Source organism: Phalacrocorax carbo, chromosome 1 (genome assembly GCF_963921805.1).
Source record: "Phalacrocorax carbo chromosome 1, bPhaCar2.1, whole genome shotgun sequence".
Taxonomy (NCBI): Eukaryota; Metazoa; Chordata; class Aves; order Suliformes; family Phalacrocoracidae; genus Phalacrocorax; species Phalacrocorax carbo.
In genome coordinates, this window is record NC_087513.1 from 141,745,793 (window position 1) to 141,762,312 (window position 16,520).

General features: G+C 44.9%; 1 protein-coding gene across 1 annotated transcript in view; it reads right to left on the reverse strand.

The window, feature by feature from the left end:
- LOC104053324 (CD99 antigen) overlaps nt 1-14,590 on the reverse strand; it is a 33,122-nt gene extending 18,532 nt beyond the window's left edge. Inside the window, exon 1 of the mRNA XM_064437556.1 lies at nt 14,301-14,590. Coding sequence (XP_064293626.1) covers nt 14,301-14,361 — 61 coding nt within the window. The 5' untranslated portion in view covers nt 14,362-14,590. The remainder of the gene's footprint in view (nt 1-14,300) is intronic.
- Between the last annotated feature and the right edge of the window lie 1,930 nt (nt 14,591-16,520).

Below are 16,520 nucleotides of genomic sequence, written 5' to 3' on the forward strand. Positions count from 1 at the left end.
AGCCTGCGTGTTTGTACTTGTACCCACAAGTGCTAGGTAACGGCTCTTGAGTTCTTGGTACTGTTCCTTGTAGTAGCCCTAAACCACAGAGGCGTCACTCTGTGCATTAAGCATGAAGCTACTTGATGCCAGCAATGCGGGTCCCCAGCTGTGCAGTATCACCCCACACCTGGGGCCACCACTGCCACTGCCTTCTCTTGCTTCAACACAGCACCTACGGAAGCCAGCCCTGTCCTTCTGTTCCTGGGGCAGGCAAGGAGCACTCCCTGCCCGTCTTCCCAAGTCTCAGGTGCTGGCACAATCACTGTTCTCCCAGGAACGGTCTCATGGAACAAGCATAACAGGCAGAGACACCTCTGCTCTCCATCATTGCCTCTTCAGAAACCTGTGCCAAGTCTGGACTGGGAGCTTTGAAGCAGTATTAGGAAAGCCTGTTCTCAAATCTCACCAAGATCAAGCAGGCAGTTTGCACCTACTTTGCATTCAGCCACTTTTGAAATTACGTCTTGGCATAAGAAATGTCAGTAACTAAATTTTTGTAAGCCTAAGAAACCCAATTCCTTTAAGTACATGTTGCTCACAGTCCAGAGCTTCAGTTTAAGCTGCTTCATAGACTGGACTCTAAGCTATCACAAAGCTGACAAGCCTTGCAGCTACTACTCACATAGCCTAAATTTCCATAACCAGGTGCTGTCTTACCACAAGGCTTTCATTTACTCCTTATGAAAGTTCCCTTCCCTATTACATTAATCAGTCTTTACAGTATGTAAGTGTATTAACTTTGTTAATAGATCCAAGTTCACATTATACATTGCAATGTAGTGAGGCAGTGAATTTTACTGGAGACTCACTTAAGCATGAACAACACCAAAAAGAAACCAAAGGACAGCTTGGCCCTGTAAATAAGGTCTTTGCGTCTTGGAAGCTTAGAGCTGTCCATGAAGAATAAAAGACACCCCTGGACAACCAAGATGTTGGCACCGCATCCTAGCCCCTCTAACACCTCTTTGAAACCCTCCCAGCGTTGGCTGGCATCATAGGTAAGTAACTATAGCAAGACTGACGCCAGGGATGTCTGCATCAATAGACAAGCAGCAAGAATGCTGCAGAAATATAGGTACTTTGCAAAATTTTACTATGATGAGTAATCAGTAGTGTGGGTGCTAGCGATTAGTCAAATCAAGTTGTACCTGAACATTTGAAGGGTGTAAGAATCCTGTGTAAAACCACATTTGGGGCGCCCCATTTTGGCTTGGACACCTCATGCACATGAATAAATAATTACCCTTGTAATTCTGTATTTTGGTCCTAACCTCTCACTAGCAGACACCTAGCAATAGCAATAGCTTCAGCAGTTCTTGGCAAGAACCTTTCTGCAGTTGACCGACATCTGTGAAACCTCTTGCTCTGTAGCACATACTTCAAAACAGCAGGCATAACACAAGCAGTCAAAACTATATTTTGGAGAAAACCGTGGAGCAATATACACACTGATGGCACTAAGATAGACACCAGAGGAGATGGTGGGTCTGCGAAGGGGTGTGAATTCAAGGCCCCTTGAACGCTCAGCCTTCTCACATTCATGAACAGGTTCATGAATGTTAAGCCTCACTGGGATAACAACCCAAATCACAGCCAGCCCTACAAATTAGCAGTTAAATACACTGGATAGACTACAATAGTGGTTAATCAAAAGATTAGTCTCAAATTTAAGAAGCCTGTTTTATCCAAGCAGGTTGCAAACTCTTCAGTATTGTATAATGTAATAAATTAATCTCTTGAATGTAGTTACTCTTGAAAGTAACTACAACTGGCATCAAGTAACTTAATGCTATTTTATTGCCAGAAGTTTATCTATACTCCTATTCAGATAATAACATTCTAAACTCTCTTTGCACTGAAAACCTCTATATGCATCTGTACAGTTCAATATGCTGCCCAGCACTGTGCAGAGAAAGGGAGAAGTTATTTCAGGGCAATCGTGTGATCACCAGAGCCATGGCATTGAGAGTTGCACGTTTTCTCTGGTCAGCCCAATATTCAGGAAAACACTTTACACAGCAATAAACAGATGATAGAGTGGAGGCTTCCCTCCCCACCAAACGGTCAGGAGTCACCAGTATTTTGTTTTGCCTGCATCCTTATTTGCTCATGCTCTGCACCTCTGGTAGCCTCTGGGATTGGGGCAGGGAGAAACAGAGGGAAACGCAGTCTCAGAGGGGCCTCAGAGGAAAAGGGAACCACAGCAGCAAGGTTCAGCTGCAGAAAGGTTATGGAGGTCTGCACTAGATGAAAGATGGTAAAACTTCAGCACAAGGAAGAAGGAAGTATTAAGAAACCAAGATTTGTGATCTGGCAGCCAGTGAAGTAAAAGCCCCAAAATTTAGCCCCCAACAGTTAGTGTGGCAAATTATCCTCACTCTGATCAGGGAAAAAGAATTTAAATTATAACTTATGATGAAAAAGTAAATGGAACATGACCTTCCATTTATCAATTCCTTCTTTAAAAGAAAATTTAGTCCAAATATACACTTGCAATGTGCACAGAACTAAGTCAAGAAGACTCTTATCTTTACAGCAGTACACCAAAATGATGGCTTGTAGTAAGTAGAACTGTTTTAAGTCTGCAGACAATTTCATTTTGCAGCCTGCTTCTTTTACCTTCCTCACCAGAAGTCTTACCAGTTCAAAACAATTTGTATACTAGTAGCAAATTTCAAACAAAATATCTGTAATCTAGTCAGCAACATTAACTGAACAGTAAATTTGACTTTGCTTTTCTAGGCTCTTTTTCTTCATGGCTTTTTCTGCTGTGGCTAAAAAGATTTTTCAGTCTTTTCAGTTTGCATACTTAAAAATTGCTACCACAGCTTTTGCTAAAAGAAAGAAGAGGAAGACTTTGGGTTTTACAATGAGGGTTTCCTGTGGGGAAGGCATGGGTAGAGGAAACAAGACCCAGTACAGTGGTTTGCAATGATTCAACTGAATTTAATCCATTGCTCTGAGGCTGAATCAGTTCTGGCACTAGTCAACTAATTTCATAACAAAACCTATTGTTCTGCTCAAACTTCAAATGTTGACACGTTTCAGTAGCACCAATGACACTTTTCTTCCTGCAAGTATTTACTGTTAAAGAATTAATTGAGACAGAGTTGCATTACGTGACAATTCAGTGAGCCAGGAATTCCCAGTTTGTGCTCCACTGCACCACTCCAGCGCTGGGTTGGAAATGTGCAGGCTAGCTTCAGCCACAGGGCGTGTGATGTGACAGCAGCCCGCTTCTCTGGGCGATGGGGAACTTTGGAGGAGAAGGCTCATTTTTTTCTACTTCAACTAACTTCGTATCATTTAAAATTACTACCTAAAAAAATACTTCTGAAGCACAGCCATATACTCAGAGATACTGCACGCACCCAGGTCAATGTGACTGGTTTTAGTTGCCCAAGCCAGGCAGATAAAAAACTAAATAGATTAGTTAGAATCCAACTAATTCTAACAATCTGGCAGCCACAGATGAGGGTTTATTTTTTGTTTCTCATCAAAAAAGATATTTTTTTTACTTCCCATTCTTCATTATTGTTACTTGAGAAACAAGATAAATGTTCCCTTCTGTACCAAGGCTTCGTTCTTAGCTATGGCAACATGTTCATGTGCTCAGCAAAATATCTATAGCACATTCACAGTGAAACCTTAAGCATTTCTAGTTTAAGAGCATCTTGTGAAAGTACTACTATTCTACTATATGTAGGCAAAAACTTTCATCAGGAATTCTCCATGTCCATCCTAAGAAATAGTTTCACCGTCTCCACTTGGATTCTGTACCATCTTCTAACGCAAACTGGATTTTATATTCTAGTGTTATCACTTTAAGGCAGCCATTACACATGCCAGACCTTAGTCTGCACTATAAATTTACTCATTTGGTAGAACACCACAGGAAAGCAATCAGAATAGATGGCAAAAATGCTCTCAGGACAGGTAAGAATTGCAAGTTGAAGGGAGCCATGCCCGGGTATAGCACTAGCAGTGGAGAGAATGACAAAGATGCAATGGCAACACCCAAGGGAGAGGAGTAGAAGAAGCAGCGGGCAGAGAAGAGGAAGGAGGAGAGAATGAGAGAGGTCAGGATGCAGTGAAATTGTCAGCTCGCTACAGCCACAAGCTTCAGAATCACAGCTCTTGCCTGAAGTTTTGGAGGGGAAAAGGCCCACATCTCTGCTTATCACAGTAAAGAGCTGGCCTTTACAGAAGACCAAAACAGCAAAAAGGAAAGCTGGAAGTTTTTGTGAAAAGGGGTGGGGGGAACAATGTCATAAATCAGATTGCAAACTTGCTGGCTAAGACAAGCAGGGACAGCTCTGATCTGAAGAAGCGATGCCTACTTTGCAATGTTTGGGCAGGGAGAGGGCAAGGAACAGTTGTTGGAGTAACTACTGAATTTGGGATTCAATGGCAAGATGCCTGGCATCCAGGATGTACTGAGAAACACAGAGGCAGGCAGAGATTTCTGGCATCAGAGGGAGAATCCAGAGAGGCATGGATAGCTGGAGGCAAGGGAAGAAACAGAAGACTGAAAGATAAACACAGAAATATAGGAGAAGATAGCCTTATCCAAAAGCTTTCCACATGGCTTCCCCAAACCCTTCCTCCAAACTTTATCCTGCAACTCCTTGTTTCTAAATTTAACAAGGACTTGTGCGCCTCCAGAGCTGTTTTGTCCAACAATAGCATCAGCTCTAATAAAAACTGTATCCTACCCAACACGTTTGCATCACTTATTTTTAATTCACCACATCACTCTACTACTACTATCACCACTAGCCCCTTCCCTCTTCACACAGGTTCAATATTTCCCTCCAAATCATAGGGAAGAAACAAATGGTGGTAAAATGTAAGTCTAAACACTGCTACCGCATTTTTTCCAGATAGAAAAGGTTTATAGTATTTTTGTGGCAGTAATAAAAACAGTAATACTGCCAATATTGCAAAGTATAACCAGACTTGCAGAATTGGCTGTCTGTCCTGGAAATATCAGAGTTTAACAAATGTTCAAAATATTGGACTTCTTCACAAACAGAAAAGATGCGAGCAATATTTTCTGTGGTTAAGCAAAAAAAAGCATACAAAGACAGTTTTACAATTAAAATCTGATATTTACAATGACAGTTTTACCAATGAAACTCATGGATGTTCAATCAAAAAGAACTACTACTTCATGGAAAATTAACTTGTATGCTGAGTCATAAGATTTACCTGATGAAAAAAAACCTGCTATCCTAAAAACAAAGTTTGATTTTACCTAGATTAAAATGCTTCAGCTCAAACTAAAATTGGCTTTTGCAGATACTTTACACACATCAAGAAATGAATACCATTTCTTGTAAAAATTTTCAAAGAAACAAGAGATCCAATGGGAGTTTTACAAGAGTCAAGCTATGAGGAAAGTAAAGCAGAATTAACATTTACAGTTAATTAACAGTTACCTCAGTCAACAGGTGGGTTTTGTTTTACAAGTACAGTTAAAGATGGCATTTCTTAGATGCTTATAGTATGTGAACTCTTCAGAGAAAACTGAAATCTGTACAGAGGAAACCAACTGCGTTTGTTATACAGTCAATGATGTTGTGTGATGAGACCTGACTTAAAAAGTAAATGTTTTCTTTTAAAATGATCCTTTTCCCAAAACATGTTAGAATGATTCCTGCATTTGATGTGTTAAATATGTATTTTAAAGGAACTGTTCTGTATTTAGAAAAACTGTTCTATATTTAGAGAAACTATTGTAAATAGGCATTACGCCATGAAGAACTAAGTTCTTGGACTGTCACAGGAATTTGCCTTATAATTTTTTTTTAATTTTTCATAGAAAATCTTCTAGATATTATTCTTCTGAGCTTCCCAGTCACATAAAATGAAGAGACTAAACCAACTGAAAAGGAGTTTGTGATGAGGATGACTGCAATAATTTTTATTTTCAAGATGTGAAAAATGTGCTTTCCTGCAGCAAGCAGGGAAATATTTCCCAGACTAGAATTTGCAAGCATATAAAGAAAGCAAGACTTTTTTCTTTTTTTAATGAAAAAGCAAACTATAACTAGTTTGTATGATACCAGGCAACCTTCCAAACATGAGCTTTTGCACTGTTGATCCCAAATCTGCAAAAAAGATGACTCAGCACTGTTGTTGCCACTACATCCTTTTGCAAGGCGGCACAGAGACCTCCGGCGGCAGCCGATAAGATGCAGACAGACAGGGAAAGGGCAATACACACAAGCTGCAACGCTGTTTCTCTGTATTGAGAAAAACTTGCAGGGCCTGAGTAGCAGGGACTGATAACATGGTGGGACCCCTGTTGACCAAGGAATAACCTACTATGTACCATACTGGAGGTAGCATGCCGTAGGATTCACAGCAAGGCCAGGGATAATACCAAGATCCTGCCAGTACGGTAAATCTTGGGGAAAAATGCCTGGAAAGAATGGGAATTCTGCATGCCCCTGTCCTAGATTCTGGGACTTACCAGTCTCCCTGAATGGAAAAGGAGAGGGTATGACCAGGTCAAATGGAAGGACCTTCAGCGAGCAGCATCACCAGCTGAGGACTTGTGAGCACAGGGCAGAGTCAGAGCTTGCTTCAACCCTTGCCTTCTGCCCCAGCCTCCAGATCGCATACTGTTCTGACAACCCATCTAAATTCACTGCCCTGGGGGGCACCTGTTGCTAGCCTGGCAGCAGGCGCAGATAATCAGATTTATTGGACTGTCTGGCTAAGGTGGCCAGGTACCACCTGGCCTCACCTACATTATGCACTAATGGATACTGGTGCTCAGTGCACCTTATTGCCCTTGTGTAGCAACGATGAATCAGTAGTTATTCACAGAGTGAGAGGAGAAGACACATGCCTGCCTCTAGTGGAAGGGAGCCTCTGTTTGAATAGACAAGATGGTGGCCCCTACCTGTTGCCACCACCCCTACTGCCCCTGCCCTCCTTGGCCTTGACTTTCTTGACCACTGTAGACAGACAGATGGGACAGGAAGGCATTGGGCTTTTGGTATAGGCAGTGTGCTTTGTACAGGAGGGAACCAGCTACAGGACTCTTACTGACCCCAACATTGTTGCATGTACTCAGATAGACCCAGTTGTTCTTCCCTTAGCAACCCAAATAATTTGCTGAAAGAGGTATTGAACTGATTAAGGGGCCACTAGTGAGATTTTAAAAGTAATTAGTAACTGATTCCCTGGAAAAACAAGCAGAGGGAGGCTCTGAAACACATTTACCTTACAATAGTCCCGTTGAGCCTGTCCAGAAGCATACTGGAGAATGGCAGACATCAGAGCTTTGAATGACATAGCTACTACACTAGCAGCTGTAGTTCCAGGCGTGCTGTAGCTCTCGCGTGAGCCAGAAGCCAGAGAATGTACCTGGTATGTTACAACTGCTGTTGCAAATGCATTCTTTTCAATCCCTCTGGCTGAAGAAGCAAGACCTCAATTGCCATCACCTGCAATGGCGTGCAATATGTCTGGAACTGGCTGTTGCAGGGGGTGGAAAAACTGCCCTACTGTCTGCCGTGGCATCATCCACAAAACCTTAAAGTAACATACCTCCAGAGAATTCCACTGCATTGATGATGCATTGATTAGAAGAAAAACTCTCAAAGTACTACCAAGTAACGGGCAACCTGTAATCTTTATCTTTCCCAACTTTAACTGATTAGTCCGTGGCCAGCAAATCAACAATTTAAGACTGAACTCCTCAGGCTACAAAATGCCCCAGCATATGATGAGTTATATGCTGAAAATAACCAATGGAGTTTGTTTACTGATGGATCCTGTAAAATCACAGCAGGGAACAGGGCTCCAAGCCGCTTGGAGCCGCTCCACAGGGGAGGCTGCCACCTGCAAAGGGACAAGAGGCTGCCATCAGTTTGCAGAAGTCCTGGCCTTCAGAGTCACCTTGGAACATGCTCAGGAGCATCAGTGGCCCTGGGTATACACAGACTCCTGAGCAATCACTAATGTGGTGCAGAAATGGCTGAAAGATTGGAATCATGATAATCAGCAGCAGTGAGGAAACTACCTTCAGCAGCAGCAGAATGGAAAGTAATACAACAGCTACTCAGAGAAACATCTATTTGAAAGCATGGTGTTAATGCACGTATCTGAAATTCAAAGGCAATCTGAGAAACATAATAACCAGGCTGACCGGGTAGCTCAACTTGCCAGCATAGATTTAGGGTGTGAGCACAAAGGAAAGCTATTTTTAGCCAGGTAGGTCCACAAAACTGCTGCTCATGTGCTGTGGCAGAGAACACAGCTTAGAGTTGCCTCAGGAAGCTGTAGTGCAATCAACTAGGCAGTGTGAGATCTGTGGAATAATATGACACACATGGAAAGTATGAATGATGAACCAGTATGTGCACTGGGAGAAAGGGAAGTTTGGTGAAGTCTGGCAAGTAGATCAGCACCCTTCTCTCCAGCAACACCGGCAGGTGCTATGTCCTCACAGTGGCAAAGCTAGCAATGGGTTGCTAGAAGCTTTTCTACTTGGAAAGAAAATGTGGACAGCACCCTAGATGGAACAAACTAACATATTTGTTGGCATGATGGAATGCAGCCTTGACTAGACTCAGATAGAAGTAGTCATTTCAAAACCACAGCTGTCCAAGAATGAGGGGAAGATTGTGGAGCAGAGCGGGTGTATCATATTCCCTCTAATCCCCAGGCATCTGGAGAGGTAGAATGATACAAAGGCTCACTTGAAACTGCACTCCAGGGAAAGGAAATCTCACCTCTATGAAACTGGGGGCAGCTAGTCAGCATAAACGCAGGAACCTGTCATAGCAGCCCTGCAGAAAACCATATAACTCAAGTTCACCTGGGTGACAAAGTACCAGCCAGCCCTGAGGACACCAGAATAGAGGCACAAGTTTGTGTCTATCCTCCTGCAGCAATTGAAAACCCTAAGCAAGGAGTCCTTATCACTTGAGGATTAGGAATTACCTACTAGGTAGCCTTTGGAAAAGTGACAAAGAAATTAAATATGAGCTCTTGCATATGATAAATAACCTTACTTTACTTCATAAACTGTGCCATGTGCTTTGGAGACACAAGACACGGCTTTGCAGATAAGATGTGTGTCCAAACAGCTCCTAGGTACATGTTGCTCAAGAATATACGGGGCATGAACTGGGCAGGGTTTCAGCAGCAAAGGGCCGCAGGGTGCCCTGTCTGGGAAGAGGTGTGCGCTGCCCCACACCGCTTACAAGTCACATCATGTTGGCACTGACACCAATGGTGTGCAGCAAACCTTCAACTGGTCAGACAGGCACAGAGTATTCCTGCTTGAACACACCTAAGAAAAATCATCAGCCAGCAGGGACAGGAGACACATGAGGAGATGGTCTGAGAGGCTCACAGAGGGAGAGACTGCAGAGGGGACATGCGGCTGGAGATCTGCTCTGGGCAGGAGAGGTTCCATGCTGACAGGGACTGCAGCTATGAGCCATCCACATTAGGGCAAGGACTCCCCTGAGGGACTGCAGCTGTGGGCCACTCACACCAGGGCAGGGACAGTTCTGAGGCACCATAAGCGACTAACTGGGGCAGGGACACTGAAAAGCAAAGAGCACAGGAAAATCAGCAGGAAACAAGGAGGAGCACCAGAAAAAAACCATTAGGCATATGACCTTCCTGCTCTGCCTGTCACCTCACCAAAGGAGCAGGGAACAGGCTGAGCATAACCTGCAGCAAAACCCAAGGAAGCTGAGATGGAGTGGGTAGGGGTGTTTGGCTTAAGCAGGGAAGGGGGAGGACCTTAGGGGTTTGATTTTCTTTCTTTCAATTCCCAAATCCATGATTAGATGTTTGTGTTAACTGACAGAAGTAAAAGTTCCCCAAGTTGAGACTGTTTTGTCCATTCTCTCAAAACACTTTTACTAGACTCCAAAGAGTAGGTTCCTGTGTCAGCGCATGGAAAAGCAGTTTGGCTAAAAGAAAGAGGCTTGCCCCTGGCAAGATGATCTTAACTGATGAAGATTACTATTATTACTGCATTTCACTAACACAGTTGTCACCTGATGAATTACAAGTTGATTGCAGTGAGAGGTCCAAGACAGCAAGCGTTAAAGCAGAGTCCTTTCTCAAGTGCAGGCGACCCCATCACATGCACCAGAGTAACGTCAGGAAAATATTGAAATTGGTCTTGGCTGGATGGCAGTAGGCTGAGTGAGTCATGCTTAACTCTTGCCAAGTTAAATCACTGTAACTACAGAAAGCTTAAGAATTGTTGCAGTCATGTCATTTTGATGTAGCAGTGCAGTGGCCATTTTATATAAATAACAACATATAAAAAAACCCTTTTACCCATTTCAAATTAGAAGAAATAGAAAAATGGAGAAACATGTGCTGAACTTTTCAAGTTCATGCTGCCATGTATGCATGCTAGCACTGCTACTAAAATTGTTTTACTGAAAGAAAGTTGTCTGGTTGGTTTTCATTTTTTGCTGGTGTTTTTTTTTTTTGTTTTTTTTTTTTTCTTTACTCAGATTTAAGAGGAAAACAACTCCAGAGCCCACAAAGCAGAAATCAGTTTCTACGAGTCCCTGCGCCACCTCCCTGCCCCACCTACTGCATTACAGACAGGCTCATTTCATCTTTCATCCAACTAGTCATTTTTCTCAACATGGACTTGCCTCAACACGAAGACAGGCACAAGTGTTTCCTTCCCTTTCCTCATAGTACTGTAATTACAGCAGTCTTATGAATAACGGATCTTCGCTTGTAATTCACCTTGGGCTACTGATCTTACCACACAGATACCTCAGCTTTCAGCATGTATTTTGCTCACCTCCCAGTGTTCACTACAACTATTTCTTGTGGCAACTGTGTTTCAGTCAACAAGCTCTAGTCAATTCTTGCACAGGATACTTAAAGCATATGTTCTCAAGTCCAAACTCGAGATCCTCAGTAAGCAGACAGCTTTGTATGCCTTGATCTTTCTACAGTAGATAAGAGAAACTTTTGAGCCTTGTGTTTGTGTGCAGCAGATTTCTGCCGCTCATCGTGTATGGAATTTTATTTGTTCCTTCTCCTTTTTGTTCTCCTTCTGCTGTGCTCGTCATATAAATTGTACAGAAGATCTGCTGCCTAATACCTTTTTTGCTGTGTTTTGAAAACCAGATGCCTAAGATTAGATGCTGGGCTAACCTGGTGGTTTTGCAGATGTAAGATGGCTGAACCGGTCTCACACGTCACAGCCAGTCAAAGCAGGAAGCCTCCTGCCCCCACCTCATTTCCATTCTCTGATGATCATCCTTGCCACTCCCCTATGCTTGTTCTGACACCCATCAAACACTCCACAGAGCAAACTCAATGCACCAGATTAGTAACATGCTGATTTATCAAGCTGAATCATCTCAGTACAGGCCCCATGGGCACCAGACCAAACACAGGAGAGAAATGGAAAGATCCCACTTCATAGCAGGGGCAAGCTGTTAAGACTGCCTATAGCAACCGATGATATAAAAACTCATGTTCAACCTTCCCCTAGATCCAGCCCCAATGATATCTAAATTCCAGCTTTGCCCGACTTGCAGAGCTGGTACCTGGCAAATGAGACAACACTTGAATACCAGTTCTGAGGATAAAACTGCAAGCTCTTTTTCTAAGCAAGCTCAGATAACAAAGTCCACCCTTGCTTAATAATACATTCAAATCCTCATGATATGTTGAATATTGTTTTAACATTAACAGCTTTCACATGCCTAAAATGGATAATCCCATAAGAACTTCTCAGTCCTGAGGCACAGACTGGTCCTCTTAAATTGTGAAAGCAAGCAGTGCCGGTGAAACCAGCCACCTCCAAACTGTCACACACCACCTGAACTGCTTGTAAGGTAAGATCCTCAACTTGCTCTAGCAGTTCTGCAAATTCCTACCAACAGTGGAATTAAAATTTTCAAAAGTATGTAATTCAGATTTTGTCTTCATTTTAATTTACGACTGCACCACCACAAATCTGAAATCCCTCTGAAGTGCCCCACCCTCCCCAGGCAGACATTCCCAACAGTTCTCAAATTCTTACGCATTTTGTTTAAGGAAGAAGTGTCCAAACTAATCATAACCTATCTACTTGGCTCGTATTATTCGCATTAACCAGTACCCAGATAAATTAACCAGCTTTTTAAGAGCAATCTGTTAAAAATGTAGCATCATTTTCCTAAGAATTCAAAACAAAACCCCTGAAGGGAGTTTTTGCACACCTTCCCTCTGGTGAAGCAGAAACCAGACCGACTCTCCTCATCTCCAAACTTCTTGGCAGAAAGTTTAGAAAGCCTATTTATTTTTGAGTGACTCCAAATACTTCCACATCTTAAAAGCATCTCACCAAAGATCTTGCTGTCCATGACCGTGAGGACTGCTTGTATACATAGAGGAGCAAGTTTTCCACATAAGTAGTAAGAATGTTGGAAAAGTCACTTTCTAGCTCAAACAGAATCCAATATATAGCATTAGGAGCAAGGCTTGCTAAAGCCTTAGGCTGCAAGCTATGAACCTTCACTTATGCTGACCATATACTGAACTTTTACTTGGCTACATGCAGGAAGTCTCTGAAAGCGGTGCAAACCAGACAGATAAGGTAGCCACATCCATCAGCAGAAACTGCATCCATTACAATAGAAAAGGAATGTCCTGTCTGGAGACACAGAAAGGATCCAACAAGGAACAAGAAGACCCCAGATTCAAATATTGCTATTGGACCGAACTGTCGTGTGAGGGGAGGGGAACTTAGATTGTAAGCGTATAAATGCCCAGGGATTTCTTTGTTAGGGGTCCCTCTCTGGAGGCACCCAGGTCAAGCTGTTCTTTACTGCTGTATCACTCAATTAATCTGGTGTACGTCATGTCAGAGGCTCTGCTCCAGGGAAACTAGGGTTGAGCCTGACAGGAGAGAAAGTGCTGGAGAGTGAGTGTGTGTGAGTGAGGAGTCAAAAAGAGGCACCCACTGGCTCAGTGGAGCTGCCCGCTGCGAAGGGACTCCAGTCCTAGCGGTTAGTCTCAAGTGGCATGTATGCGACTCCCAGAATACTGTGTGAATGCTCGGGCTGGGCTTGTCCTTTAGCAAAGATGGTATCTAAATGTTAGCAGCCTGAATCATCTGTCAATTTTAAAGATGATTACTGTAAAATTGTACTATTTTCCTGTGAGCTCAGCTTTGCTAACCTAGCAGTTAAGACCACAATAAAGGCACAGCAGAAGAACTGAATTCAATCAGGCTTAATGCCAAACTGCGTATCTGGCAACCTGCACACGGTATCTACAGCTTCCAGTCAAAGCTAGGAACAGGTATTTTTCCTTCTTTCTTACAGTGAAGAGATAGATATTTAAGTTTTGAGGTGTTGCTTTTACAAAGCACCTGAAAGGAAATACCTAGGCATAGCACTGAGTATGCTTATTAACATTGTAAAAAAGTTTCTTAGAAATAAGTCATATAAATGGCAAATGACAGTTTACACTGCATATTCCAGTTTAGGAGTCTTCTTCCTGGAAAAAACCTTGGTATTGGGAACTTTGCTACTTTTCTCTCCCACCCAAACTGCTTCCTTATACCAAATACCAACGTGCTATTACACACACACAAATGATCAGGGTTCAAGAAAATCGTCCCTGACACACACTGAAGCCATAAGAAGCTTCTCAAAAAATACCCTGGTGTGTTTTGCCCTGCGTTTTGCCATAATATTAAAAAATAAATAAATAAAAGGCTATCGCGTGACAGCAGACTTTCTGGCCATGCCCTGGAATTGCCGTAACTCCGCTTTCTTTCCTAAAATGGAAGCCGAGTTCCAGCAGAGCTCCCCGCCGCCCCGAAACCCCCTCAAAGCCTGCTCCAGGGACCCCCCCCGCCCCCGAGGGCCCTGCGGGGGCCAGCACCGCCCTTTCACTGGGGGATTAAAAACAAGGCAGGGTTTCCAGGGCGGGAGGCGGGCGGAAAGCCCAGGAATACACTTCCAGTTAGTTAAAATGGGAGGAAAAAAAAAACCAACCCCACCAAGACAACCCAAAAAAGGGCTGGAGGGAGAGAGCGCCGTTTCCCTGCCCCGGACAGACACGGGAAGCCGGCGCCCGTCTCCCTCCCGGGCTCGTCCCCGGGCTCCCCTCGTCCCCGGGGCCGCTCCGCCGAGCCCTCCCGCCGCTGTGCCCAGCGGCACCGCGGACGAAGGGCAGCGGAGCGGTTCCTCCCCAAGCCCGGCGGGTGTCCTCGCCGCCCACCCGCTCCACCTCCTCCTCCTCCTCACCTCTGGCAGGGACCAGGACGGCGAGGAGCACCACCGCGGGAAGGAGCCTCCAACGCTGCATGGCTGCCCGCCCCGCACACGCCGCCCGCTCCCTGACAGCCGCTCCCGACAACCGCCGCAGCCGCTCCCGCCTGGCCCGGCCCCGCCCCTGCCGGGCTGGGCGCTGTCCCCTTGCCGCGGGGGGAGAAAGAGGAGGAGAAAGAGGACCAGGACGAGGAGGAGGAGGAGGAGGAGGAGAGCGTCCGGTCCCGTCCCGCCGGGGCTGCTCCCCGCCGGGCGAGCCGGCCCCTCCTGCCCGCCGCCGGGCGGTGGCACCGCCCGCTGCCTGACAGGGCGGCGGCCGTTACCCGCCGTTGCCGAGCCCCCGGGGAGGACGGGCGGTGGCGGAGCCCCCGTTCCCCGGCGGGCTGGAGGCGTCGCGCTGCGGCCTGGAGCCGGGCTTCCCGTGTGGGCCGGGCCGAGCCCGCCCGGCTCTGGCGAGCCGGAGAAGGAGCAGGGCGTCGGGGCGTGCGGGCGGATGCTGCTCGGCCCTGAGGGCTCCTGTGCAGCCTGCCTAGGCAAAAAGGGGGTGATTCAAGGAATAAATAGTTAAACGTTATTAATGCAAGCTAGTGTAGCTCAACAGATGTTGGGGCCCGGAGCCAAAACTTAGCCAGGATAATGAGGTAGCCTTGGGCTGTAAGATAAGGGGAACAGCCTGCACGATGACTAAAACTTGTTGCTTTGGGGGAGTCAGAAAGGCCTCAAGGTAGGAAGCGCCTAAACAAAAGTTACGACGACATTTGACCATAAGAAAAGCAGATGTACAGAACCATAAAGATAAGGAAATGCAGAGCAAATACTAAACCAGAACAGACCATCCCTCAAGGAGAGTATATACGTGATCTCAGAACTGAGTTTGCGTGAAAGCAAGGGTTAAGTAGCGGACACAGTGAGGAAGAGTATATCCTTCATCCAGAGACCCCTGACGACCACCCGGAGACGCCAACAGGTGTACGCAAATGACATTTGCATATGATAATGAATATGTATATCTTTTCTCAGAAAACTAATGAATATGTATGTAGCGCATGTACTTAACCGGCACAATTAGATCTGACAGTGTGCAAGTTAGGAGGAGTGATCCCCTTGCACCCAGTGCTGCAATAAGTATATCTGCTTTATTACTCTCTGTGAGTTGTAGAGTTTGTTTCCGCGCCACAGAGCCACCTGACCAGCAAGCCCCAAAAGGCAGCCCAGTCTTCTGGATGGAATAAGCCCCAGGGCTTAAACACTGGCCATCGGTTTTAACAGCAGGGACACACGCTCTTGCACCGCTGCCCTCTCTTCACCCAGGCACTCTCTTTTCCTATTTGTCCTCGGCAAAACACACCAGGACAGCTAATAATCTCGCCTGTAACAAGCTTGCTTTTTCTCTGATTGAACAGAAAATCGGTAAAATAGCTTTGAGTCTTGTATTTGCAAGCGATGCCACACCAGGCCCACGGCTGACAGGTACAAATGTTAACCTGCGCACAGCACAGCCCTGGGTTTTCTTGAGTAATTTTGCTGATGTGGAAGATGGATGTTAAAGATCTTGTTTTCTTATAACCCCTTTCCTAATGGCCGTTTCATGTCCTGTGTCAGACACCTTCGGCTGGGGGCCAGTCAGTCCCCTGCGTGCTGCTGTAGCAGCCTGGAGTGCTGCCACTGCAGGTTAGGGCAGGAGCTGTGTCAATGTAGTTGTGCTAAGCTCTGCTCAGGGGCACGTATGAGAAAAACACCTCTGCCAAATCCCGGTTTTCCACTTGCCACGTATGCGCCAATTGTTGACTGGATAATAAGTAGTTCGGTGACTCTCAGCATGTGATTTAGAAGGTAACTGGAGATGAGCGGTTGATTTGGATTCACTGGTCATAGGACTAAACCTTCCTCAGGGAGGTCTGTGCCTTTTCTCTAGCATTTGTAGGACCTTGCCAGCTGGAAAAGTGGAAAGTCAGAGAGTTTGTGAATCATTGTCACCAGTTCATAAGTTGATGGTAATATTTTTTCCTCCTTGACAGTGCCTAGTCAAGTAATTTTTAGACTTAACCTGAGGCAATAAAGAGTTCAACTTAGTAATAAACTTGAACACACTTAATCTTAAAATTATGCTGCATTTTAAGTTAAGGTTAAGCTTTTCCTTTAAAATATCTGAGTTTTGCAGGAGTAGTACTGGAAAGTCCATTGAGGACTGTAGGC